The following is a 26,282-nucleotide window of genomic DNA, read 5'->3' on the forward strand; positions in this document are numbered from 1 at the left end:
CTAAGTGAACCAAAAAATATTGGATGGCATTATAGACTACTTCTTCTACATTAAAAAATATTGTGCTTTTAATAACGAAACTCAAAAAACAAACTTATAAATGAGGGAGACTATCATAAAAGTGATGGACATCTCGTGGCAAAACACTTTTTAACTCTTGCAAGTGTTTAAATTTACTTGCAGGAATTTTACATTGTTGAGTATGCATCTTGGGATATTCCATTATTACCTCAAGATTTTTCGGCCGGCAAAGATTGCCATTCACCATCAAAATCTGTTTTAATCTGAATTAGATTATCGTATTTTATGCACTTTATGTCAGTAACTTTAGGATCATCTGCAGATTTTCCTGGGCGTATGGAAGAATACCTTAAATGGCCTGCTAGCGAATAGTTTCTAAAAAAACTAAAATCCAACTCGACCGCTTCGTAGGGTCTAGGATTACGTCGTGCCTCTCTAGTAACCGACAAATAATCGCTAGGAAGATGAATTTCTCGATTTTGCAGTTTTCGTTCTATTGTAGAGTGGACTGAGTCACACTCCATGTAGGTATGTCCGGACTCTAAAAATGTTTGGTAAATGGTCACTCCAAATTTAATGGAAAAGTTTAAAAGAGCATTCGCCATTATGTTGTTTCTATTTTGATACGTACATCCGTCCGAATAAATAATGATGGGAACGTTTGTTAAAACACATTTTTTTCTAAATAGTCCAACAAGCATGAAACAAAAGTAGACGCTTTCAACTCGCTGTTTTGGTCTTCAGAAAACCAATAGCAACACGAATCATGCGTTTTCATGTTATAAATAGTAAAATTATGGCAACATAATTTTGTCTTATAGTAAAAAGCATTGGCCTGCAAGTATGGAGATAATTTGACTGCTTGCAGATCCATTGAAATTAAGATATAATTATCTAAAAGTGCCTCGCTTTTATCTTTCAGTTTTTCCTCTCGTGCACGATCTTTCCTGCGAATATGCTGTTGATAGTCACCTTTTGCTAGATTTCCTTTCTAATAAGAGGTACAAACGTTACATTTATCTTTTTTTTAAAGTATATATAGATAAATTTAATTCCTTAAATCTCCTCGTAAAGTATTTCCTGGTGACTGATGGTGCATTTTTTTCTGAGCAAAACTCTTGATAAACCTTAAAAAGTTCAAGTTTTGTTTTAAATACTGGCTCCAAAAACAGCTTTTTCGAATTTTTTCTATTATAGTGAGAGGGTAGCTTAGTTAAGGAATTTAAAAACGTATCAACGTGCTGTATACTTGAAGTGCTGCGTAAAGCAATTCCTCGCTTTTTAGATATTTTACGGCCTTCATCCTGGTGCATGCCTGATTCACTATTGTTCACCCAGTCTTGGACTGTTTTGTATCCAAGAGCAAGGGTGTTAAGAAACATTGTGCGACATACCTGGAGCTTTTTATTGTCAACATTTAGGTAATACACAAAAGTCCCCTGTCGTCGTCTTAAGTTTTCTTGCGTTTTACATTTCACGGAAATTTTTTCGACAGTTGAAGCAACGTAAACCTTTTTCTGATCCCACGACATTTCGCTCCAAAAGTATAATTAAAAATTACTTCTCTCTGAGCTTCCGTAATTTGAAAACATTTTCTTACTTTTGACTTTCTACAGAAATTTGAATTACATCCACCTTTTAGTTTTCTTTCTCCTCTGTTTATATTTTGCTGATATTTTCCATTCTCTCTTGAAAATCCGACGTATTTTTTACCTCGCACACGTAAATTTTTGTTTCTTTCTCTTATCCATTGACTTTGATCAGCTGTTATTCTTCTTTTCCTTTCTCCTGGTGCATCGAAGATTTCTTGAACATCTGGATTTTCCAGTGCATCAGCATTCTCTATTTCGAAGTTCTGATTATTCTCTACCATATCAACGTCTGTCTGGACGCCTAAGAGTGAAACGTTCTCAACGTCAACGTAAATAAACTTATTTTATTTTGTCTAACTTACCTTCATTATGTCTCCCAACAGTCTCAACTTCTTGGCAGATTTGTATTTCTGAGACTTCATATTTATCTGATAGTAAACTCGCAGCAGAAACACTTTCATCAGATGTTGATGATATATTTGAAGGTACGTAATCGTCACTTGCATTGTCAGAACTGCAATTTGTGGCTTTAGAGAAATCACGACTGTTATCAGGCGACAGTGTCTCTGTAACAAAGATTAAAGCTCAAAGCAAAAGAACATTTCAACCTTCCAGAACCGGATCTGTGAATATGTCGGAATAACTGTTTTGCAGCACATCATCAATATTTCTAATTCTGACACACTCCTCAGGGTGTTCCATATAAATATAAGGTCTCTGCGTAATAAATATCTGCAATTAGAAGCTTTTATCAATGACAAAAATATTGACATCTTATGTATTACTGAGCATTGGATGTCATCAATAGAATTAGAAGCCATACAAATAGAAGGTTTTACATTAGTGGCATTTTCAACTAGGCAGCGTCACATAGGTGGAGGTACAGCTATATTTGTAAAAAATGCACATTCATCTTTTGTGATTCCTAATTTTAACCTAGCACCTAACATTGATTTGTGTTTTGAATACTCTGTGATTTTTATAGAATGTTTTAATTTATATGTATTGACTATTTATAGATCTCCCTCGGGAAATTTTGACACTTTTTTGCTGGCTTTGGAAGGGAAACTTAATGAATTGGGTATGGCGAGGAGCATGCTGGTGGCGGGTGACTTTAATGTGCACTTTGGGACTGTCGACAACAGGGTTGCTCCTTTGTGTGATGCTCTGGGTGGTTATGGCTTGCATCATCTATTTCAGGCAGCAACTAGACAGGGTGTTTGCTTGGATAATGTCTTTGTAAGTCCCCATATCAATGTACTTTCATCACTTGTTGTACAACCCAATATCTCAGACCATGATGGTCAGCAGGTTGACTTTTCAGTACCTACATCCCGCAGTTTAATACATACAAAAAAAATATGCCGGCCTGTAACACAACATGGGCTTTTTAATTTCCATAACATTATTTCAGATACACCTTGGCATTTTGTATCAGAGCCTAACATATTGGTTGAAGAAAAGTTTATCACATTTCTAAACATTTTACAGGATACATGCTTGAAGTGTTTCCCCATAAAGCAGTTTACTGTGAGATCAGATCAATCCAATAATATTTCCTGGTTTAGTGACGAGCTTAGAGGGATGCGTGAGAGGCTTAGGTTTCTTGAATTGGTGAGTAAACAATACACAGATGTATATCATAAAAATGTGTTTCTTCAGTACAGAAATAAATACAACAAAGCAATAAAAGTAGCAAAAATTGAAGCAAATGACCGACTCATTCAATCTTCAAGTAATCCTGGTCGCACTATGTGGCAAGTCATAAATAAATCTTGTGGCAATAAAACTGGAAGGGTTAGAGATTGTAGTCTTACAGCGAATGATTTTAACAACTTCTTTTTGGGTGTAGGTCAGGGTATCATGTCAGGAATGCCAATTTCAAATATTGATCTAATATCATTGATTCCCAAACATGATATTGTTTTTTCTTTCAATGAAGTATCCTATAACAAAGTCCGTGATATTATCTCCAGCCTCAAAAATAAAAATAGTAAGGATATTTTTGGTCTAAATGTTAAAATATTAAAATCAATTACAAATGAAATTATTGTTCCACTTACAAATTTAATCAATTTGTGCCTTAAAGAATCATGCTTTCCATCTGTTTTAAAGGAGGCACTTGTAATTCCTTTGTTTAAGAAGGGTGATTGCAATAAACCAGATAATTACAGGCCTATATCTCTTTTACCAATTGTGTCCAAGATTTTAGAGAGGTGTCTAGCTGAACAGATTGTGGACTTCTTTGAAAAAAACAACTTATTTAGCAAATGTCAATTTGGTTTTCGTAAAGACAAAAGTACAGCTCTGGGCGTCTTGGATTTGGTTTCAGATATTCTTGAAGGTTTTCAAAATTTTCAATATGACACAGTTCTTTGCTGCGACCTGAGTAAAGCTTTTGATTGCGTCGACCATGGGATCCTTCTTGGAAAGCTCAAAGCCTATAATTTTAATCCATCAAGCATTCAACTTATGAAATCTTACCTTGAGGGCAGGTGTCAGTCTGTGAGTTTTGCTGGGGTGGCGTCGGCAATAGGCGATATTACAATGGGTGTGCCTCAGGGGTCAATTCTGGGACCCATTCTTTTTTTAATATATATCAATGATCTTCCACTAATTAGTGAATATGCAAAATTTACCCTCTTTGCCGATGACACCACAGTATCCTTTCGGGCTGACACTCTGGGAGCTTCCCTGGAGGGATCCCTGGTGGCGCGGGAAGGAGTTGAAAGCTGGTTCTGCAGCAATCGGCTTCTCATGAACTCAGATAAGACACTTAAAATCATTTTCTCTATGAGGGAACTTGGGCAGGTGGAGTCTGCTGACACAGCTAAATTCCTAGGAGTCACACTAGACCAGCGTTTACATTGGGGTCATCACATCAACCAACTGACTTTAAAGCTAAACAAAGCTGCCTATCTAATAAGAGGGCTCAGTGATAGGGTCTCAGCAGCAGTTCTGAGAACTGCATACTTTGGTGTTTTCCATTCACACTTGTCATATAGTATTCTAGCCTGGGGACATGCATCTGATACCAAACGTGTGTTCGGTATACAGAGAAGGGTGATAAGGGTACTAGCTGGTCTTGCATATAGGGAGGACTGCAAGGCAGCCTTTAAACAACTTGGCATTCTCACCCTGCCCTCAGTGTACATTTTGGAAAACCTTCTGTATGTTAAACGTAATACTCAGTCTTTTACTACTCACCAAGATATACATGGCTATAATACTCACCATAGAACTGACTTTGTACCTCCTTACTGCCGTCTGGAAAGGTGTCGGGATGGATCGGGCTTTTGGGGAATAAAATTATTTAATGCTCTTCCCTCTGAAATAAAATACTTACCTCGAAACAGTTTTAAAACAAAAATCAAAAAAGTTTTATTAGTGAATGCTTTTTATTCATTAGAGGAGTTTTTTAATCACATATTTTAAGGTGATTTTACTGTGTTTTTATAACATCATTTATTGTTTTAGTTATAGTCGAATTTTAATTTAATGTTCTTAGTGTTAGTACTGTTAAGTAGTCTGTTTTGACTTTACCTATGTATTTTTTGACTTGTGTAAAATTTATATTACTGGCATCAATAAAAATTATGATTATGATTATGATTATTATGATTATTTGTGCGAAATCTTCATAATAAGGCCCGGAACTATTTAAAAGCATTTCATCGGTATCTAAAAAGTCATGAAAAATTTATTAAAAAGTTTATAGTAATTTTAATTATTTTCAAATATTTTTCTTAGATTGTTACGATTTTTGTGCCGACAACTGTACTACTTACCAAGCACAACGACACTACTTTGTGGGTTTTCCACTATATTTATTCCTTCAACTTCCATGGGCGCATCTCTAATTAAATTTATATTTCTTGCCAAATCCAGAATTTTCTTAGAACGACTAATTTTTTCCTAAAAAATAAAACATAAAATTACTCCTAAGTACACACGAAGGCTATGCCCATCACTAACGCAAAACCTCCTATCTACATCAAAAAATATTTTAATTACTTTTGTATTTAAATTTTCCTAATATTGAAAGGAAAAACTTACCTATACAACTAATACTTTCTATTTTTATTAAAAAAACACTTTTGCACAAGTAACTATTTTTATAACAAATTTTAGAAATACCAGACACGCTGGATTTCGCACAAAATCGCTTGTCGTGTACCCGTAGCCTAAGTCATATTTGATCCTGTTTGAATGAAAAGTTCACAACCAAAACAGTGTGGTGTATGTGTATGTTACAAGTATATGAATTATTTAAATTGATTTATCCTTGCCTTGGGTATTTAATCCATTCTTTAATAACGAACATTTTTCCCCTGTATTGAATAAGATATAAATTATGCAATGTCATGTATATTGCGCAATAAAATGTTTGTATAGATAGCCTAGTCTCTTGAAACTATATAATTACCCTGTCAGAACGAGTTTTATCAGTATTTAACAAAGTTTTGTTTAAATTTGAGGCAATCATGGGTCTATTAACTGAAGGCACTCCACTAACGTGGGAAGAAACCAAGAACCTGGCCCAACATGTGAGAGAGCATGGCATTATCCAGTTTATAAATATTTATCGGAAACTGAAAGAGAGAAAGGGTGATGTGTTGAAATGGGGCGATGAAATTGAATATGTTATAGTGAAATTTAAAGACGAAACAAAAGAGGCTAAGGTAAGCCTTCGAGCCGAAGATCTACTTAGTATTCTGAATAAAAAAGAACAAGATGATCCCGATGGTGTTAAGTCTTTATGGAGACCTGAATTTGCAGCCTACATGATTGAGGGAACGCCTGGCAAACCCTATGGGGGTACACTTGCTCATTTTAATGTGGTCGAGTCGAATATGAAAATGAGGCGAAAAGAAGCTTCAGAACTTTTAAAGCCTGACGAGAGTATTATGTCAATCACAAACTTTCCAAGGTAAGATCTTTGCTTCTGCTTTTTTGAATAACTGCTTTTATAAATTTCAAGTTTGTATATTTTTCTCCACCAAGAAACTATTTTGCAGTTTCTCTTATCAATAATGGTGCTGCTGGCAGACATCCAAACCACAAAATAGAATGTTGGGAGAGGCAAATAGATCTATTTTCATCATGCATATATCAACACAAATTTATTCAATGACAGTTGACCACAGAATAAATAATTTATAAATTCAAATAATTATCTCACATAATCTAATCAAAATTCATCATTTATAAAATAGCTATAAAGTTACATTAACCAGTAAAAAACTTAGGATTACCTGTATCTTTAAGTAAAATATAGGTATTACTACCTAGTATCCTTGCATAAATTATACATTTTCCAAAGAATTGTTAGGTTATCTCAGAGTTTTGTCTTGATACATTTTTATTTTAATCTCTGCATAATTAATTTATAATTTACTTTTTATAGTAGATTATCTGCTCCATTTATTTCACTCTGTTTTACCAGTCCATCAGACAAAATTTGACTTTTTGTCTCTCAATTTGTATTATTGTTATTTTTTAGCAATTTGATTTTATGTATAGACTTATTAAAGGTTTTTTTAAATTTAGCATTAATAAATATATACCCAATTAATGTAGATCTGCAAAGAACTAGTACTAGGAAATCTATAATGGTTTATATTTCAAATAAATTATAATAATTTTATATGTTTATTTGCCAAAATTTGCTATCTATCATAAATAAGTACTTACAAATAAATGAAAAAAATGATGTTGCCCTTATTAACAACTTGTCACTGATGTTTTAAAAAAAAAATTATTGTACTGTACTATACTAAAGCTATTATAAATGACATTTGGATATTGAGCATGATATCTTTATGGTCAAGTAGTAATCGACAAATCAAAAATTTTTAATTATAAACACAATTTAATAACATCTAAATTCAGGATGTAGTTTCACAATTTGGGCAAGAGTCACAATTAGGTTCTTCTTATATAGGGCTACTACTATTCATTTAATCACAAAACTTGGATACCTACATATTCTTTAACAAAATATATGTTTAAAAAATCATTGCCTGTTTGCTGATAGTATTTTTACACCTAAACAAGTAAATGTTTGTATTTTTTTGTTTTTTAAGTTAGTATTCCCTCTTTTTTAAGAGGATTAACAACACATGTGAATAAGTCTATAAAGTTTGTAAGAATTCTAAAGCAATAGATATGTTACAATAATATTCTTTCAGAAGTAACTAATTAAATGACTAAATTCAAAGTCTTATGTATTGATTCAACATCTTATGTATAAGTGTCCATTTATGAATATGTTTTTATGCATGCAAGTTGCTAAAATTTTTCATTAAAATAAACTGGTCCCATAATTCACTTTCCCATACTGCTATGGCATATGATAGACTATACTAAATATTTATAAAGTATTTCGCTTGTTTACACTTATAGAAGGGGCTCATTTTTGCAAAAAAAGTGACATAGTGAACTTTTTGGAGATTCAGGTTTGATTTGATTTGAAGTGAATAAGTAATTCTTTTATTCTTGTAGACCTGCTTGATACTGTTCTTTCAATTCTAATACAATTTTTTTTACAAACTTCTTAATACCTTTTAAGGGTGGAGATTTGAATCAGCCTTGTAATTTCCGTCCCATTTCTGTTTTGTCTACCCTCTCTAAGATAGTTGAAAAACTTGCAAAAAGCAGAATTTTGTCCTTTTTACATCATAATGGCATTTTGTCTGCAAATCAGTTTGGATTTCAAGCCGGTAAAGGGACTCATGAGCTTTCTTTTTGGAGAGCGTCTATGTGTCCTTGAATTCTGGAGAGTCATCGGCGGCAGTGTTTTGTGATCTATCCAAAGCATTTGACTGTGTGGATCATGGAATACTGTTATCTAAGCTTGATAAATATAGTTTTAGGGGCTAGAGTTGCGATGGCTTGAGTCCTATCTATCAAATCGTACTCAGAAGGTTACAGTGTCTGGGCGTTTGTCTGCTTCTAGATCCCTAAAATGCGGCGTTCCCCAGGGTTCAGTGTTGGGACCACTGTTATTTTTACTGTATGTGGATGACTTGAGTTCATTGAAACTGCAGGGCAAGGTGGTTCAGTTTGCTGATAATACCACCATACTATGGAGCCATAAAAATTCTGATTATATTAAGACTTGTATCCTTGAAGACCTTCAGATTTTATCAGGGTGGTGTGCTTCCAACAGGCTCGTGTTTAATGTAAGAAAGACGTCTATTATGGGGTTTCGTGTGTGATGTTCAGGGTCTGATGTTTAACGAAAATTCCCTCTTGCAGAATAAAGAGTGCTGCAAGTTCCTAGGAATTACCATTGATGGTCGCCTTCGGTTTGAAGATCATATTTTACATTTAGCTGGGAAATTATCTTCTGGATGTTTTGCAGTAAGAATGGCAAAACAACAGCTGCTCTTATTCACAAAATTCCCAAACTACCCTCTGACACTGGCCATTTGACTCGTCGTGTAAATGATGTTCCCCTACCTATTCCTATGTCTTCCCTTACCAAAAACTCATTAATTTACATAAGTAAAAAAATTTACAATCATGTTCCTCTATGTGTTAGACATATATCGGATATTAAGAAATTTAAAAGAGAATTAAAGACGCTTTTATTGGCTAAGGCATATTATAACCTGGATGACTTTTTCAATGATAGGTTTTAACCTTGGACATGTTGGAAAGTTTTTTTTCTCTAGTTTTGTCAACAAGTTTACCTTTATTTAGTAATTGATTGTTTTATTTAGTTATCTTTAATTCAAGTATGTTCAAAAAGTTTTGTCTGCTTGTGTTTAATTTTGTTCATTGTTTTGTCAATTTTTGAAATCGTATTTTTGTTTTGTTTTTTTAGATTGTAGGATGCTTGTACACAAGATTATTCTTACGTAATATAGCACATTTTCTTTCTTTTTTTTAATAAAGAACAATTAGTAAATTGGGTCGACTGGTATAAAAAATATATATTTCTTTAAATTCATTTGTCAATGATCTCTTAGGTTAGGCTGCCCCAATTTTACAGACCCACCAACAAAACCATCTCCAGAGGGAGATGGCTCCAAATCTTTATTTTTCCCTGATGAAGCAGTGTTCTCGGGACATCCAAGGTTTATGAATTTAGTAAGGAATATTAGGAAGAGGAGAGGAGAACAAGTTGCTATTAATTTGCCAAGTAAGTAATATTTTGGTGGTAAGTTTAACCTAAGTTTTAAGAAATCTACACTTTACTAATAATTTTTTGCAATTTTAAAAAATTATAATAATATCATTTGTAAATATCTTTTCTTTCATAGATAATATCTCATTTTTGTGTGTTTTATTTAAGTGTTGTTTGTAAGGATTTAAATTTGGTTACCAGGGAACTAACTTTAGCCTTGAGAATCTTATTTTGGCAGAATAAACAATAAAATATCCAACCCTATAGTATACTTATATCTACTATTCAGTATTGAAAATGAATGGCAAAAATTTCCATATAATACAATGTATTTTACATTAAGTAATTATACAGTTTGTATTAACATTAACATTTTTGGGTGAAGATATTTTTTATCAGTTTTAATATAGACATTTTCAAGGTTATAAGTAAACAGTAAAAGCCACCCACCACCTTATAATTAAATACTAGTGTTTTCTTTTAATGGTCCGATAATTTCACAGTCAAAGTGTTCATTCATCAGGTGTAGGGATCAATAAATAGATACTAAAATGCAATATAATTATTTCATAATATTTTTTTAAAAATAAATATTGAAATTGCCTTATGAAAATAATCAAATTCAGTAAAAGAAAAAATAACATTATAAATTGAAGTACAAGATACCAAGTAAAAATGGTTTTTATTTAAAATTATCTGTTCAAATATTTGAGGCACTACAATTAAAAAAAAAATCAATTAAATTTAGAATGAAATGTTGAACTGTACCAATAGTATATCAAGTCAAACTTTTTGCCGCAATTAAAGTTTAGATCAAGTCTCACTTTTTATTTTATATAATAGGTTAAAGGAAGTTTCACTAGAACTACTTCTACTGAGATAAAACTCCCACCTTAAAGCACGAGTATAGCACATGTTCTAGAATCAAATTTTCCTTTACTTTTGTATCTCTTCCTTACCAATTCCAAAGTTTTTAGGGACAAGAATACAAAAATTCCTGTGGATGACTCGCATAAAATTCGTAAAGCGGCAAAACCCGATTGTGTCTATTTAGACGCTATGGGATTTGGAATGGGTTGCTGTTGTCTTCAATTAACATTCCAAGCCTGTAACATTGAAGAGGCCAGGGTTTTATATGATCAACTTACCCCCTTGAGCCCCATAATGGTATGAGAGGCAAATTGATCTCCTCGATATAAAACCATAAAATGTATTGATTTCAGCTGGCCTTTACAGCTGCATCTCCGGCGTACAGGGGATTTTTAACTGACGTCGATTGCCGTTGGAACGTCATTTCCGGCTCTGTTGACTGTAGAACGGAGGAAGAGCGCGGCTTAAAACCCCTTAAAGAAAACAAATTTGTTATTAAAAAGTCCAGATACGACTCGATAGATTCGTATTTGTCGGCGCAAGGTGAAAAGTATAACGACATAGAGATTTTATATAATGAGGAAGATTATAGAAAATTAAGAGATAATGGAATCGACCATTTGCTGGCTCAGCATATTGCCCATTTGTTTATCAGGGATACTGTGTCCTTGTTTTCCGAGAAGATCAATCAGAATGATGAAGAGGACACTGACCATTTTGAGGCAAGATTATTTAACTTCATTTATTGCGATCTATTTACGTTTTCTTTTTTAACAGAATATTCAGTCAACCAATTGGCAGACGATGCGTTTCAAACCGCCACCGCCCCATTCCACTATTGGCTGGAGGGTCGAATTTAGAGCCTGTGAGGCCCAGGTTACTGATTTTGAAAATGCCGCAATAGTTTGTTTCATTGTATTGGTGACCAGAGTTATTTTGTCCTATCAGTTAAACTTTTTAATACCCATTAGTAAGGTAAGAGATGTTTGCTTAGCTAAAAAATAAAGTAAATTTTAATAATTACTAATTTGAGAAATCATCTACTTTAGATAACTAACTATAATATGATGGTTGGAATAATGAAAATACAAGATCTACAATATTGTAAATATTGTATTGATTAATGTTTAACTTATAAGGGTATTATCATTGAGACCTACAATCAAAGCGATTTTGATCTCCTTAGAATATTGAAAGGCTAGAATTAGCATTGCCGTGGAACTATGGGTAGTTTGTTTGCTTGCAACATCTCTGATGCAATGATGCCAAATGCTTACGTAGAAATCGCAAAAAACACTTTATGATATCATTTTATGAGCTCTTTAAGCGTTTTTTAACGTAATTCATTAGAGTAAAAGTACTTATCTAATAAAAAGCATTTTTATGGAAATTGAATATTTTATAATTATTATAGATTTCTTAATAAGTTTTTATTATTCTACGTTTATGACGACGGTTGTCCCTTGATATAACGTTATGAAACAGTGCGGCACAAACTGCAGAAGTTTTTTACTATCGTAACAGTTCACGAAAACACTTAAATTATTAAATTAACATTATTAGATGTGTTGATATATAGCTGAAAATTTCCTCTTTGGAAAAACACTCCGTGTAAACTTGACAACAGAGAATCGATGAATATGTTTGTAAACAAGACACCCCTTTGCCTCTGTGCGCATGTTGAACTCAAACAAAGTTGTTGTCTACTAATTCTAGCCTTTCAATGTTCTAAGGCTCAGAAATAAAAAATTAGGATACCTATTTGTTGTTCGTAATGCATTTTTTGTACTGACTGATCAATGCTGCATTCCTTGACTGGTTTTTTGTATTGACTGATCAATTCATGCATACAGCGTTTAGTAGAACAGCTGCATACCTACATCCAGATCCAAAGCAAGTCATGCTTCATACAAAGCTGTATGAAGCTAGATTTAAAAACCTCTCAATCTTATTGGCACCCAAAATGATGGACAACTTTAAATTTCTTTTAATTTTTTTATCATAATATTAGCATTAACAATCAATTAACAAAAATAATTAATAGCAAGAACTTATTAATTATTTTTTACTGATTTTTAAATTAGCTTGGAGTTTTCTTTTTTTATGTCTGTGACGACTACCCTTGTAGGCTTTACATACTCAAAAACTTTACTTAAATCACTAAAATATTGGTCTGGTAGTTTTAAATTTTGAACATTGGTAACATTGGAACACACACAAGGTTTCGTTAAAAATTTAATAAAAAAGATAATATTGTTTAAATTGATTTTTGCTATAAGTGACGTAATACCCAACAAAATAAGTAACTCATCATGAACTCGTCATAACAATATATATTTTACAATGCCTTAGGTTTTGATTTTTTTCAATAATAACGTTTAACGTTAGGTGGATGAAAATCTGCAAAACGCCCAAAAACGTAACGCATGCAAAGAACAAAAATTCTGGTTCCGAAAAGACATAACGACGGACGTGAGTCCGCCAGAAGCAAATCGATGTTGCGCCGGCGCTAGTTGTGAACCCAAAGATTGTGATTTGGTGGGACTTATGACCGTAAATGAAGTTATTAATGGAAAGGTATGAAGCTGTGAAAAATCGACAAAAAATCGTTCTTTTTCAACTTGATTTGCCTTTTAGCCTGGTGTTTTTCCCGGTTTAATTCCTCTGGTAAACAGTTACTTAAACGGTATGGACGTAGATGCGGACACCCACTGTACCATACAGCAATATTTGAAGTTTATTCAGAAGAGGGCCTCTGGCGAAATCTTAACTGCTGCATCGTTTATCAGGAAATTTGTTACTGAACATCCCGACTATAAGTAAGTTTTTTGTTGATTTTCATGTGTGACTTGTAACAATTTAATTAACTCATGCTTTATCTGGAGTACTTGCTTTTAAGTTTCAAGTACGTGATGATTATATATTTATTAATCAAACAGAATTAACACAAACAATGCGAAATTCAGCTGGGCCGGTCCTCGTTTGTGCCAACTATAGATTAGTTATATTTCATACAGTATAAGTAACATTTGCTCTAAAGTACCGCGTTTATCTGAAGTACATATACATTATATACTAATTAATAATTGATTTTATTTACAGACATGATTCAGTGGTCTCGGATATTATCAATTATGACCTTCTTAAGCGTTTGAAAGATATCGAAGAAGGTACCAAGCCTTGCCCCGAATTGCTAGGGGGAACCACCATGTCCAAGACAAAAGAAAATATACCTCATGCCTTGAAAAACGATTATTAAAAACCAATTTTTTTAAGCCACCCTAAAGATTGTAATGCATTTAAAAATGTAATTGTATTTTAATGTTGATATTTAATGTTATTTTTTTGGTTATTTTGTTATTTGTAGAAAAATAAATAAAAGAGTTTTAAGAAGAGATTTTTTATATATTTTATTTTTACATATTCACTTTATCACATAAAATGTTCTGATTTCTATGTTCACATACGGGGCACTCATATTTTGGATCTGCAGTTTGGTTTCCCTAAAAGGATATTTAAAATGCTCATTAAAATGTTATTAATATTATAAATACTTAAGTCTTACTTTCAAACATACATAGCAGAAAATGTGTGCACAACCCATATGGTGAGGTAAAATTGGACTCGAGCCACAGTACGCACATTTGGTGTTTAAGGTAAATTCTCGCTTTGTCACAACGTTACTTATCACAGACTGTTTTGAAAAGGGACTATATTGTTTTACTATTCTTTTTAACTTATAATAGTTCACTAAAGGTATCATGTAGATTATAATTTCCTAGAAAGTAAAGGTTAAAATTAATTTATATCTGTGCAAAAAACTTCTACTCGAAAGTATTCATATATAGGGCGATTTTAAATGAAACACCCACTTTACTGTTCCATAAGATCCTCCAGGTTTTTAAGAAAATAATAATTTCTGTATTGCATAAAGTGCATACATACTTACAATAAACCCGTTCCAAAGTAATTCTCTGGCTAAATATTTGTATTCAAAGGTCCTCGGTGGGGTTTCAGATGCATATCCCTGATTTAGCCCCAATACCCTTTCAACAAGTAAAGGCTTCGCTCCATTTCTCAAAAACACTGATATATTGATAAAATCAAGCATCTTTACTAATATATAAAATCCGAACATAATCTTATTAATCCTATGCGAAGGTTTCCACAGCTCGCATCTAGTTTTTAAGTAGTTTAAGCTTGTAAGCAGAAAGTATGCTGCTTTTTTCACAGGTGTAATGTTTTCATAATGGATATTTAAAAGTTGTTGCCCAAAGGTCGCACCTTTGTTTAGTAAGGAATATTTTAGTATTCCTAAGTGAATTAAGAGATTAATTTCTGGTTGTATAGGGGCCAAGAGTCCTGGCTAAAAAGTGGCATTAATAATTATGACTTTAGAAGTATATTAGGTGCATAATGTTTATTGATAGGAATCCAAGCCCCGAAATTCAAAATGTAAGTTTTTGCCTTTAATTTTTAACAAAATACAACTCAATAGAGATTTATCTAAAAAGCAACAAAATAATATAAAAGAGGAAATAAGGATAATAAACCTAACATTTTATTTATTTGTTTAGTACATTGCTTAACAGGAAAACCCCAATTAAGAAGCAAGAAAACAAATCTTAAGTATAACATAGGTATTAATCAACTAGCAATAATTCACTTATTTACTAAAACAAAAACTAACAACATTTATGAATATAGTAGAAACGTATCATCCATTTTTTTTCTAAGAGACCAAACGAAAACAAAACAAAGGTAAAAACACAAAGTCACGGTCTACACAGATCACATTACAACAAGTTGTTGTAATGTGATCTGTGTAGGTCTAGGCCTGATGATGCTCCGATAGGAGCGAAACACGTGTAGCTTTTAAAAAATTATATGGACTTGATGAGACCGTGACTTTGTGTTTTTACCTTTGTTTTGTTTTATTTATGAATATATAATATCATATATATCTTCCTAAAGAAATGTGTTTGTGTTCTTACGAAACCAATACTGCTCATTTTTAACAAATCTCTAGGTACTGGTTCTTATCCCACTCTCTGGAAGAGAAGTTTTCTAAAACCCATTTTTAAATCTGGTAGTAGAAATGAAATTTCCAATTATCGGGCTGTGTGTAACCAATCTGAGTTGCCAAAACTGCTTGACTGTCTGGTCAGTCATAGGATTGCCTGGAGTTTTAAATCATTATTTAATCCTGAGCAATTTGGATTTATAAAAGGCAGATCTACTGATGCTAATTTGGTGCTGTATGTCAACTACCTCTACCGCTGCTTGGAGAAGGGACTTCAGGTTGACTCAATATATACAGATTTTTCCAAGGCTTTTGATCGAGTTAACCATGGGGTACTCTTGCAGAAGCTTAGGGCTTTAGGTATTGTGGGGCCTCTTCTTCAGTGGATCTCGGGATTCATCAGAGGTAGAACCCAGATTGTTAATCTTGGAGGTACATGTTCCTCTGAAATTTTGGTACCATCTGGGGTGCCACAGGGCTCTCACTCGGGCCCTGTTTTGTTTTGCCTCTTTTTGATTGATTTAGTTTGGAAACTTGAAAATTGTCGTGTGCTAATGTTTGCTGATGATGTGAAGCTATTTAGGCTTATCACATCCCTTTCTGATGCTGTGCTCCTGCAAAAAGACCTCAATTTATTCTTTGATTGGTGCCACTTGAATAGAATGTCCCTTAATATCAATAAGTGTCATAAGATTACTTTTTCTAAGCAAAGAAACCCTATTGCTTTTCTTTATAAAATAAATAATGTAGCAATTGGTGTCAAAACAGAGGTTTCTGACTTAGGAATATTTATTGACTCCAGGTTGTCTTTTAAGTCACATCAATCAGGTGACTGGTAGGGCAATGAAAATGCTGGGTTTTATCCAACGGTCTACAACTGATTTGTCTTTGTTTACTTTTAGATTACTTTATTGCTCTCTTGTTAGGCCCATCTTGGAGTATGTGGTCCCCGTCATATAACTGCTACATTGAGCAGATTGAAAAAACTTAAAATAAATTTTTAAGGGTGGCGGCTTTTAGATGTGGTTACAGGAGACAGGAGTATTACTATCAGTAAGTCAGGGATAACCTGAACTTACCCACATTGGAGTCACGAAGAACATTACTCGACTTATGTTTTATGCATAAGGTTTTAAATGCTACTATGGATTGTCCCGAGTTATTGTCTCTTTTTAAACTTAGGGTGCCTTCCAGATTGAATAGACAATCAGAAATATTTTCAGTCCCATTCCACCATACCAATTATGGCATTAATGAGCCAATTACACGAATGGCTCGAAGTGCTAATGGTCTGTCAGGACAGATAAACTTTTTTGACTCTAGGATAACATCTTTTAAGGGGCAGTTAAAGAATATTATTTCATAGGGGCTTTAATTAATTAACTCATCTACACCTTTCACTGATTTATAGATAGTTTTGTATCTGAATATATATGTTTGTATGGGTATGCTATGTAATACTTTTGTAAATGGATTCCGTTAATAAATAAATAAATAAAGTAATTTATTGGAACAGTCAACAGTAAGGAAAGGTCAGATTAACATAGGAGCATGAAGAGTAAAGATCTAAATAGATAATAAGATATTAAACATAACAAACCCTCTGGTAATATTGTAGTGCACTAGAGTGGAGCTCTTGATAATTCTTTCAACTTTCGTCCCATCTCTCTCTTGTCTACGCTATCAAAGGTAATCAAAAAACTGGTTAAAAATCGAATAATGTCCTTTTTAAAGTCCAAAAACATCTTCACCGGACTTCAATTCGGCTTCCGTGAAAATACCAGTACCAATGATGCCATGTTTAATTTTTTTCATGAGCTTTACTCCCAGATAAATGATGGTGGAGTTTCGGCGGCAGTTTTTTGTGATTTGTCGAAGGCTTTCGATTGTGTCTGCCATAGGATTCTGCTGCGGAAGCTTCATCATTATGGATTTCGGGGAGTTTCATCTTCTTGGTTTGCTTCCTATCGGCAACAACGAGTGCTTGTAGGATCTAAGTACTCTGATTACCATCCTATCACCTTGGGAGTTCCTCAGGGTTCAGTTTTGGGACCTATACTTTTTCTCCTATACATAAATGATCTTACCAATCTTAATGTACGGGGGAAATTTACTCTGTTTGCCGATGATACCACACTTCTCTGGCACAGCCCAGACACAGATATGCGAACTACATTAGCAACTGATCTTCAGGCAGTAAATCTCTGGTTTGAATCAAACTTGCTGTCACTAAATCCTCATAAAACCAAATTATTGTGTTTTAAGTGTGCTCTAGACCACGTGCCTTTTTCTAATTCAGTGATTCAGCAGTTTGATAATACAAAATTTTTGAAGAGCATATCCTCGGTACTTGCAAAAAGGTGTCTGCAGTCAGAGTGGCTACCCTGGAACTTGGCATGGAGTTTGGAAGATCTGTATATTTTTCATTAATTGAATCCCACCTATGCCATTTGCTTCTGGGGTAATGCAGCTGCCTACCTTCTACAAATGCTGCTTGTTTTACAGAAGCGTGCTGTACGTTACATCTGTGGGGCTAAACCAAGAGATTCCTGTCGCCCATTATTTGTTAGGCTGGGCATACACACTGTCTTCTCCCTCTACATTCAGGAAGTGGCCTGCTTACTTTTTGCAAATCGCTTTAAATTTATAACCCCAAATCCAAGATACTTAACGCGTCAAGTGAACGATCTAAATCTTCCAATCCCCTCCTCCACGCATTAACTAAAAAATCTATTTTCTACGAGGGAATCAAAATTTTCAATCGTTTACCAGGTGGAATCAGGGAGGCAACATGTATTGACACTTTTAAACGTAAATTGAAAATAGTTTTGACCGAAAAATGTTACTATTCACTGGATGAATACTACGTCGACACATTCTAATTTTCCCTAAGTGTAGGTTTACAGTATTTGAATTGTTTGTATGGTTAGAATTCTTTGCTGTCTTATACTTGAGGGGATAATAATTATGGAATTTAATTTACTTTTTATGTATTTTTTTTTTTTTTTTTTTTTTTTTAATATAAATAGGAGAAAACCACAGTTTATTTGTTCGAGCTCTTCATAAATAATAGAGTAGAATATTAAATTTTGATGTGATGATTGGCGAGATACTAAAAAACTGCTTTTAAATGGTGATAACACACATCAGGTGTAAATTCTCTATAAGTGATACATCAAATTTAGAAAATGCATGGTGAGTCTTCTGAGAGTCATTTTAGCCCCAAGCCTGTAGTGGGATAAGCATATTAATGGTCTTGCAGAGAACCTCAACAAGGTATGTGATCAGAAACATTTGGAATTTATGTCTCTGCTGATATATTAAGATCAGCATATTTTGCCATTTTTATTCCTAACTTTTGTATTCAATTCCTGCCTGGATACAACAGAGTTAAGCAGGATTTTTGTCTTACAAAGAAAGAGTGGTGTATGTTACAGTCATGTTTTTGCATCATCCCTTTTTGTCTTTTGACTGGGCCTCTTTTGTATGTTTCGGAGTATCTGCTGTATATTAAACAGTGTGAGGGTCAGTTTCAAGCTCACAGGGATATCCATGACTACAACACTAATACAACAAAAAATTATATATTATAAAATAAAACAACATAGGGTGCTATAAATAATTATTAGGCTATTATGGCTAAGGTTTTACCAATTAAGAATTTTAAGCAAAGAGTAAAACATTATCTAATAAACAATGCTTTTTATTCTTTTGATGCAATACTTTAATTAAGATTTTAACATGTTGTGAGGTGCCATTGTTGTTTAATCTAAGTTTAAATATGTGTTTAATACTGTCGGTAATTGATTTAACAAACTCTGGTAATTTTGTTTTAATTGACTTTGTATCATATTTGTATGTAAACTGTATGTTTTGTTTTTAAAACATCATATATTAAAGCAATCAATTTACAAAATTAATATCAACATTACAATCATAGTTTTCCTTACATCTAGGTCCCTAAGTATACAATAGTTTTTATGTGAATGTTAAAATGAAGTTACTCTTTGTTATATGGCCATAATCCTAATATGAGTTATAAATCTACTCATTAAAGGTCTGTTTAAGATTTTTAAGAAATTTATTTAAAGACAATTCCGTTTTATTTCAGTAGACAGTTCATTGTAAGTTTGCACCCCTTCATCAATAGTGTTTCTTAGGATAATATTTATTCTACCACTGTTTAGTTGAATGTTGCTATATGCATGTACATCATTTGAATGCACTATAATATAGTTTGACTTTTGGAGCTTATTAATTATTTTAAAAATTAGTTTTGCTTGTTCTAATTTCAGGATTTGTTCAAGAGAATTAGGTACTTTTTAATACTGTGTATATAAATGATTTGAAAGCATAAGATGGTCTAGATCAACCAAATTTTAAGTACCCTATTTGTAATATTTAAAATTTAATTTACAACAGGTTCCCTACATGGGTATGAGATATGGTCGCAAAATTGAAGGGATGTATGCATTATAATTTTATATTTAGCTGCATTACTTAGGAAATGTTTACATTTGTAAATTTTATATTGCTGAATGCTGATCTTTTCCAAATATACCCAATTTAGACCTATATTAATTTGATTTATTTTTTTTATGTAGCATGAATAAATTATTGAGTATTGAGCCCTTGGATCCCTATCAATTATGTAGGTATATGTATAAAATCTTACTGGCAAGTGTTTACAAGCTTCCTGCACAATATGCTGCAATGATTTTTCAATTTCATTGTCCAGATAAATGGCATTCATTTGAGTTACGCGTAACAACTTATTTTTCTGCATTTTAAGTGTATAATAATTGTTTAAATCTAAAATTAAAAAAAAATATATGTTCTCTAATCCAACATAACCATAACATAAATCAGCTGATTATGACAACAAGAATGAACTTTTGACATTATAAATGTCAAACAGGACAGTCTCATTAACAGAAGAAAAATAAAATTTTAATTAGGTTGTCTTACAGCCAATCAGAGAGGCGCATTTCGATGTGTGGGGATATTCTTAATCGATTGTCAGAATCGGGGTGACGTTTCGCTTATTTATTTTTCAATTTTCCAAAGAAAAAACAAATTTCGGAATGGGATTTAATGACTGGGTAAATTACATCGTGCGTGATAATCCTGTTTCCAAATCGGTTACGTCTCTAGTGGGAGTAAGTAGATTTTCCATAGCACTTTACCTAAAGAAAAAACTGACCAAACACTCTTCTCTCTTTGTAGATAGGAAATCACAAAAACTATTCAGAAATGCCAAGGGTAACTGTTATAACTGAAAAGGTACCCTTGTGGCAACTTGCGAGTGAAGCTGGTCCCTTTCTCAGGATTGCCGGTTTAATGGGAGCTTCTGCAGTGGCTCTCGGAGCCTATGGGGCCCACAGGACCTATCCAAAAGACAAACAAAGTGAACTTCAAGTTATCTTTGAGACCGCTAACAGGATGCATTTCTTTCATTCCCTTGCAGTTATGAGTGTGTCATTGTGTAAACATCCAAAAATTGTAAGTACAAAAAAAATCAGTTGAATACATTAAACTACACAGGAGTTTTGGCTCTTTAAGGATCAAAACTTTTTCTCTACTTTTACATATTTATTTGCACCCAAATTTCATTAAAAAATAAGAAAGAAGTTTCTATAAACATATAAGATGTATAGTTGCTAAGATGGTGTTAAATTTGTATGCTTTAGATAGTTGTGTGGTGCAATATAAATTCAGCTTAATTCCCTCTAAATTGTTTATCCAATCATTCCTCTCGTGACGTTTAAAAAATAATTTACCATAATTTGAATTTTGTTTCTTTAATTTTTAATAATAAATTAGGCAATAAACTGATATAATTGTTACTTGACAGAATAATGTTGGAAAAAGAACACAAAAAACAATTAAATGTCATCAAAATAACAACTGTGTTACTCCCCAACTTCTAGAATTGAATATTTATTCATTAAACGGGAAACCCCCATTACAAAAAAAAAATTACAAAATACAGTTATGTCAATAATTAATAATCCTTACTTAAACTATTAAGAGTTAAAGTACTTAACTAAAAAAAAAAGACTCTAAAGTAAATAAACAAAAAAAAAATCTTTGTATTAACTAATAGATTAGGAACATAAATTCTCACTTGGTTTACCCATCAAACAACATAATAATTAAAAATATCAATTGAACAATACTAAGTATTCAAAATTTTCATTAAACTACCCTTAAAAGACCCATATGAATTGCTAAAAACATCTAGCCTCTCCTCCTGATCCAAAAAATCTAGAGATCTCTCCAAAAAAGAGTTTTTACCAGAATTGGTTCTATGGAACCCAATATGAAATAAATAATTTTGTCTAAGTGTTCTCTGAGGAATAGAAAATTTAACCTGGGAAAGTAAATCTGGACAGGATGTAATACCATTCAACAACTTATAAATAAAACAGATGTCAAACATTGTTCTTCTTTTATCCAAAGACAAAACTTTAACATAATTCAATATTTGGGAATCATGATTAGCAATAAGATCTAAATTAAACATGTAGTTATAATATCTTAAAAATTTGTTTTGCACACTCTCCAGTAATGACTTATAGACATTATACTGGGGAGTCCAGATAATTGAGCCATACTCAAGCTGTGATCGTACCAATCCCACATATACAGATTTGACAGCTTGCAATGATAACCCCTTACAATTTCTAAGCATAAAACCCAACATTCTAGTAGCTTTTACTACTATTTGGTCTATATGATTGCAGAAGTTTAATTTCATGTCAAACAGTATTCCTAAATCCTTAGCAACATCCTTTAATTGAAGTTTCTGGCCGTTAATTGTGTAAAATGATGGTATCCTACTTTTTTTCCTATGAAATGAAATTTGGAAGCATTTATAAATATTCAAAACTAACAAATTATTTTGGCACAACAGAGAAAGGCTATCAAGATCTTTCTGTAAGAGGCTGATATCAAGTTCATTCATAATAACCAAGAAAAGTTTGAGGTCATTAGCAAACATTAAAAATTCACAATACTCCAAGACATCCCTAAGGTCATTAACAAACAAACTAAATAGTAAAGGAGAGCAGTGTCCGTCTTGTGGCACTCCAGAACAAACTTCAATCACCTTAGATATAAAATTACCAAGTTTATTCACTTGCTTTCTATCACTAAGAAAGCTAAGCAACCATTCTAGCAATCTATCAGAAAAACCTATATTTCTCAATTTTTCAATTAATAACAAATGATTTACCTTGTCAAACGCCTTGGAGAAGTCTGTATATACAGCATCAATTTGATACCCCCTCTCCAAGGCATCTGACAACTTGTTGTGGTATATGAGTAAATTTGTAAGAGTGGACCGACCACCTCTAAAACCAAGCTGTTCCTCAACAATAATTTCTCTACATTGCCAATTCAAATGGGCAAACATAAGGCTGTCAAAAATTTTGGGGATGGATGACACTATGGACACACTACGATAATTCCTGACATCATCCCTCGACCCTGATTTAAAAATAGGAGAAATATAACCTTCTTTCCATATGTCTGGAAATGTTCCAGAAATAAGAGATAAGTCAAAAAGTTTACATAGTGGCTGTGATAGTGCATATCGAGTTTTTTAAAAGAATATTGGGGATTCCATCTGGACCAATCATTAACTTATTAGGCAAAGCCCCCAGCTTATCAAACACCTCAGCCAGACTTATGACAGGACAGTCAATATTAATCTGGCTAAAAGACTTTTCAGGTGGGGTTGTGTTTGCATTTAAATAGACTGCAGAAAAGTGAGTAGTGAATAAATCAACAATCTGCTGACCATCAGTTGCAATACTATTATCTAAAAACATTTCCCTTGGTACAATGTTAGATGCTCTTTTCTTATTAACGAACTTCCAAACATTTTTCGGATTACTAGTCAAGTTCTCATTCAAAGTAGCAAGATAATTTCTGTAGCACTCTTGACTTAAACTTTTACACTGAGCTCTCAGAACAGTAAATTCATGATAATCTCTTTCATCATGGGAGAGTTGGTATTTTTTATGCTTACTTTTTTTAAGAAATACCAATCTTCTTAATTCGGTAGAAAAATCTGGAGGAAAGCTAGATGTCTTATATTTTTTTTGAGGCACAAAACATTGTATACCAAAATTTAAAATGTTATAGAACTCTGACACCACAATGTTAATATCGCTATCATTAAAACTAGTATCCCAATTTATAGAAAAAAAATAATCATTTAAACCCATTTTTAAAATCAAAATAAAATTCCTCAACTTAAGTGAATAAAACAAGAAATAAAGGGAAAGAGACAATGGGAAATCATAAATTCATTGATAAAAAATACTTATAATAATGATAATATTTCAGAATTAAAAATAGAAGATATTGCTAAAAACTTGAGACTAAAAAAAATAATGTAAATAGATATATTGCATTTCATGAAGTTAGAAATTCGGTTTACTTCGATGGGTAAGAATGGAAAGCCAGTGGAGACTTCATCTGGGTGTTTTCAGCATCAGATTATCACTTTTCTGCCAGAAAATACCCAACTAGAAAGTATTTTTGTTACAAGGTCAACACTTCATAGAGTTAATATCAGGCATACATTTTTGTACAATCTTTCAAAATTTAGAAGTTCATTTTTTCAAAAATCTTTTGAATCAGAAAAAATAATGAGCATTGGCTACTATAATTGCTTATCCATTATGTGTACTTTTTTTTTTAAATATTTGTAATTTAATGTGTGCCAGATTTCTGTTATAAACCCATAAAACGTTTACCAGAAGCACGTTTTGTGTTAAACAAAAAAATGTTTTTCCAAATTGCTATAAAGAAAAAAAGATGTAAAATGTATCTCTATGTTAGATTGGCATCATATGGTTCCATGCTTAAAGGTTATAAAAAGACTGAAACATAAAAAAACCTGATAAAATACATCATTATGTACCACATATTACAACTCACTTGTAAAAATCGTTTAATCATAAATTTAGTATAATAAACTTCACGTTTTGTCTGGTTTGTGTCTTATTTTTGTTTGTAGAATATACCTTTCATTGTATAGTGTTTGTTAGTTAAACAATTCTTTTTTAAAAAATGTAATATGGTGATTATTAAGTAGCCTCATTGTATAACTTGTATTAGTTTTTGATTAAATAAATGATATATATTTTCTAATACATTTCCATTTTTTAGGCAGGCACATTAATGATATCAGGCACCATTTTATTCACCGCTCCTTTGTACTACCATGCATTCACTGGAGATAACAAATTCGGAAAATTAGCTCCGATGGGAGGAACTATACTGATCCTTGCATGGCTGTCAATGGTTGTCTAGTTTGATTTTCCATTCAAAAACTTCACAGAAATGTTTCTTTTTTAGGTACTACAAGCCACAAGTATACTTAATTCAAAGTAAACATCCACTCTTATATTGTTATTTTTTTATTGATAATATTTTGTATAATGCCATATGCATCAGAAGCTGTGAGTTTTTAAAAAAAACTTATCTGCCATATCAAAGCTTGTGATGCTTACGGTCTAAATAAGTTGTTTTTTGTTGTTATAAATTCATAGTTATTAGTATTAGGAGCATTATTTATTCTCGGAATTTAAATTAAAATTATCTGTTTTAAAAGCTTGACTTATTTAAAAAATACCTTAAAACTAAGACTAAACTAATAAGGTCTATCTCTTCGAGCATATCTATTATTGTGAGTCCTGTTCCTGCCATAGCCTTGTTGCTCCCAATCCTGATTATTTCTGTGATCATTGTATGGTTGACTACCTCCTGCTCTATCTCTATAGTTGTTCCTGGACCTCATATACCATGGGCACATTATAGGGGGATCGGGAATGCCTTTATCGTAAACTTTTTTATAATCCGGGTCCTTGTTTGTGTAACGGTCTGCAAATTCTAATTCACATTCTTCAATGAAAGTTTGTTGCTCTTGTGTGAGAGACATTTCCGTTATAATAACGTTAACTTGAAGTTGGCACTAGAACTTCAAAATTTAAGTATTAGAGAAGATATTATTAATTAATTTAAATTTTATCTTCGACTATAGTAGTTAGTACTACAACCATGCTTTATGTTTATTTACTTGTCACTGTCAGTTTTGGTTGACAGCCATTTCACCTTTTGACAATCTTGAATTTGACAGATACAACAGCATAAATGTATTAGGTCCATTTCACACCCGACCGATAATGGGTACTGATAGGTCGATTCGTTGTTTTAAATGCGAAATCACATGTTGACGTTTTTTCGGTTGACCGATAAACTACGATTGGCAGGAACACCACTTGGAATCAAAGGCAATTAGTTTTCGATGCAACATCAAAAAGTTCAAACAAAAAAAAATCAAAGAACACTATATATCGGGAATCTGCTGGAGCTGAATCTAAACATGGTAGTATCACTTACGAGACATGACGAACAAGCAACAGAGAAGCTCTTGGAATACCTGCACACGGGTCAGCTTTCTTTGAAAGAAGCCCAACTTATCGAGCAGTAAAGGCATACCACATGTTACCGGCGGGTCTGCGACAGATTCAGAGCCGTAATTTATTTAAACAGAGTGTTAAGCGATTTCTTATTGAAAAAAGGTTCTACTCTTTTAAATTCAATAAATAAAAATGTGTCTTTATGA

At 32.8% G+C, this 26,282-nt stretch overlaps 4 protein-coding genes and 1 long non-coding RNA gene across 5 annotated transcripts; 2 read left to right on the plus strand and 3 right to left on the minus strand.

Annotated features, from left to right (window-relative positions):
• Nucleotides 1-5,030: 5,030 nt before the first annotated feature.
• Nucleotides 5,031-5,853, minus strand: LOC126745628 (uncharacterized). Its single transcript, XR_007663619.1, has 3 exons — nt 5,670-5,853; nt 5,402-5,528; nt 5,031-5,294 (listed from the first exon to the last, which is right to left on the minus strand). It is a non-coding gene; the product is annotated as an uncharacterized LOC126745628 (long non-coding RNA).
• Nucleotides 5,854-5,927: 74 nt separating this feature from the next.
• On the plus strand, nt 5,928-14,014 carry LOC126745625 (glutamate--cysteine ligase catalytic subunit). Its single transcript, XM_050453556.1, has 8 exons — nt 5,928-6,543; nt 9,590-9,762; nt 10,718-10,914; nt 10,971-11,339; nt 11,395-11,592; nt 13,006-13,194; nt 13,255-13,436; nt 13,720-14,014. The coding sequence occupies exons 1-8, from the start codon at nt 6,098-6,100 to the stop codon at nt 13,874-13,876; spliced, it is 1,911 nt and encodes a 636-aa protein (XP_050309513.1). The 5' UTR covers nt 5,928-6,097; the 3' UTR covers nt 13,877-14,014.
• Nucleotides 14,013-20,497, minus strand: LOC126745626 (peroxisome biogenesis factor 2). Its single transcript, XM_050453557.1, has 4 exons — nt 20,316-20,497; nt 14,567-14,983; nt 14,183-14,395; nt 14,013-14,120 (listed from the first exon to the last, which is right to left on the minus strand). The coding sequence occupies exons 1-4, from the start codon at nt 20,424-20,426 to the stop codon at nt 14,034-14,036; spliced, it is 828 nt and encodes a 275-aa protein (XP_050309514.1). The 5' UTR covers nt 20,427-20,497; the 3' UTR covers nt 14,013-14,033.
• A 142-nt stretch (nt 20,498-20,639) lies between these two features.
• LOC126745627 (transmembrane protein 256 homolog) lies at nt 20,640-25,267 on the plus strand. The gene is made up of 4 exons (XM_050453558.1): nt 20,640-20,799; nt 20,867-21,142; nt 24,824-24,958; nt 25,013-25,267. Exons 1-4 carry the CDS (start codon nt 20,725-20,727, stop codon nt 25,046-25,048), a joined length of 522 nt encoding a protein of 173 aa, XP_050309515.1. The 5' UTR covers nt 20,640-20,724; the 3' UTR covers nt 25,049-25,267.
• Nucleotides 25,268-25,307: 40 nt separating this feature from the next.
• Nucleotides 25,308-25,595, minus strand: LOC126745962 (uncharacterized). The gene has a single exon (XM_050454019.1). It carries the CDS (start codon nt 25,593-25,595, stop codon nt 25,308-25,310), a length of 288 nt encoding a protein of 95 aa, XP_050309976.1.
• Nucleotides 25,596-26,282: the final 687 nt, after the last annotated feature.

The sequence above is a fragment of the Anthonomus grandis genome, chromosome 16 (genome assembly GCF_022605725.1).
Source record: "Anthonomus grandis grandis chromosome 16, icAntGran1.3, whole genome shotgun sequence".
Taxonomy (NCBI): Eukaryota; Metazoa; Arthropoda; class Insecta; order Coleoptera; family Curculionidae; genus Anthonomus; species Anthonomus grandis.

Bases quoted from the DNA above. Each gene is read 5' to 3' on its own strand.
- LOC126745625 (XM_050453556.1), top strand. From the start codon at position 6,098: ATGGGTCTATTAACTGAAGGCACTCCACTAACGTGGGAAGAAACCAAG. The intron at 6,544-9,589 runs GTAAGATCTTTG...ATGATCTCTTAG, and splicing joins TCAATCACAAACTTTCCAAG to GTTAGGCTGCCCCAATTTTA. The intron at 11,340-11,394 runs GCAAGATTATTT...CTTTTTTAACAG, and splicing joins AGGACACTGACCATTTTGAG to AATATTCAGTCAACCAATTG.
- LOC126745626 (XM_050453557.1), bottom strand. From the start codon at position 20,426: ATGCAGAAAAATAAGTTGTTACGCGTAACTCAAATGAATGCCATTTAT. The intron at 14,984-20,315 runs GTAAGATTTTAT...GCCACTTTTTAG, and splicing joins AAGCTTGTAAACACTTGCCA to CCAGGACTCTTGGCCCCTAT. The intron at 14,121-14,182 runs GTAAGACTTAAG...ATATCCTTTTAG, and splicing joins TCTGCTATGTATGTTTGAAA to GGAAACCAAACTGCAGATCC.
- LOC126745627 (XM_050453558.1), top strand. From the start codon at position 20,725: ATGGGATTTAATGACTGGGTAAATTACATCGTGCGTGATAATCCTGTT. The intron at 21,143-24,823 runs GTAAGTACAAAA...TCCATTTTTTAG, and splicing joins TGTGTAAACATCCAAAAATT to GCAGGCACATTAATGATATC. The intron at 24,959-25,012 runs GTTGTCTAGTTT...TTTCTTTTTTAG, and splicing joins TCCTTGCATGGCTGTCAATG to GTACTACAAGCCACAAGTAT.
- LOC126745962 (XM_050454019.1), bottom strand. From the start codon at position 25,595: ATGTCTCTCACACAAGAGCAACAAACTTTCATTGAAGAATGTGAATTA.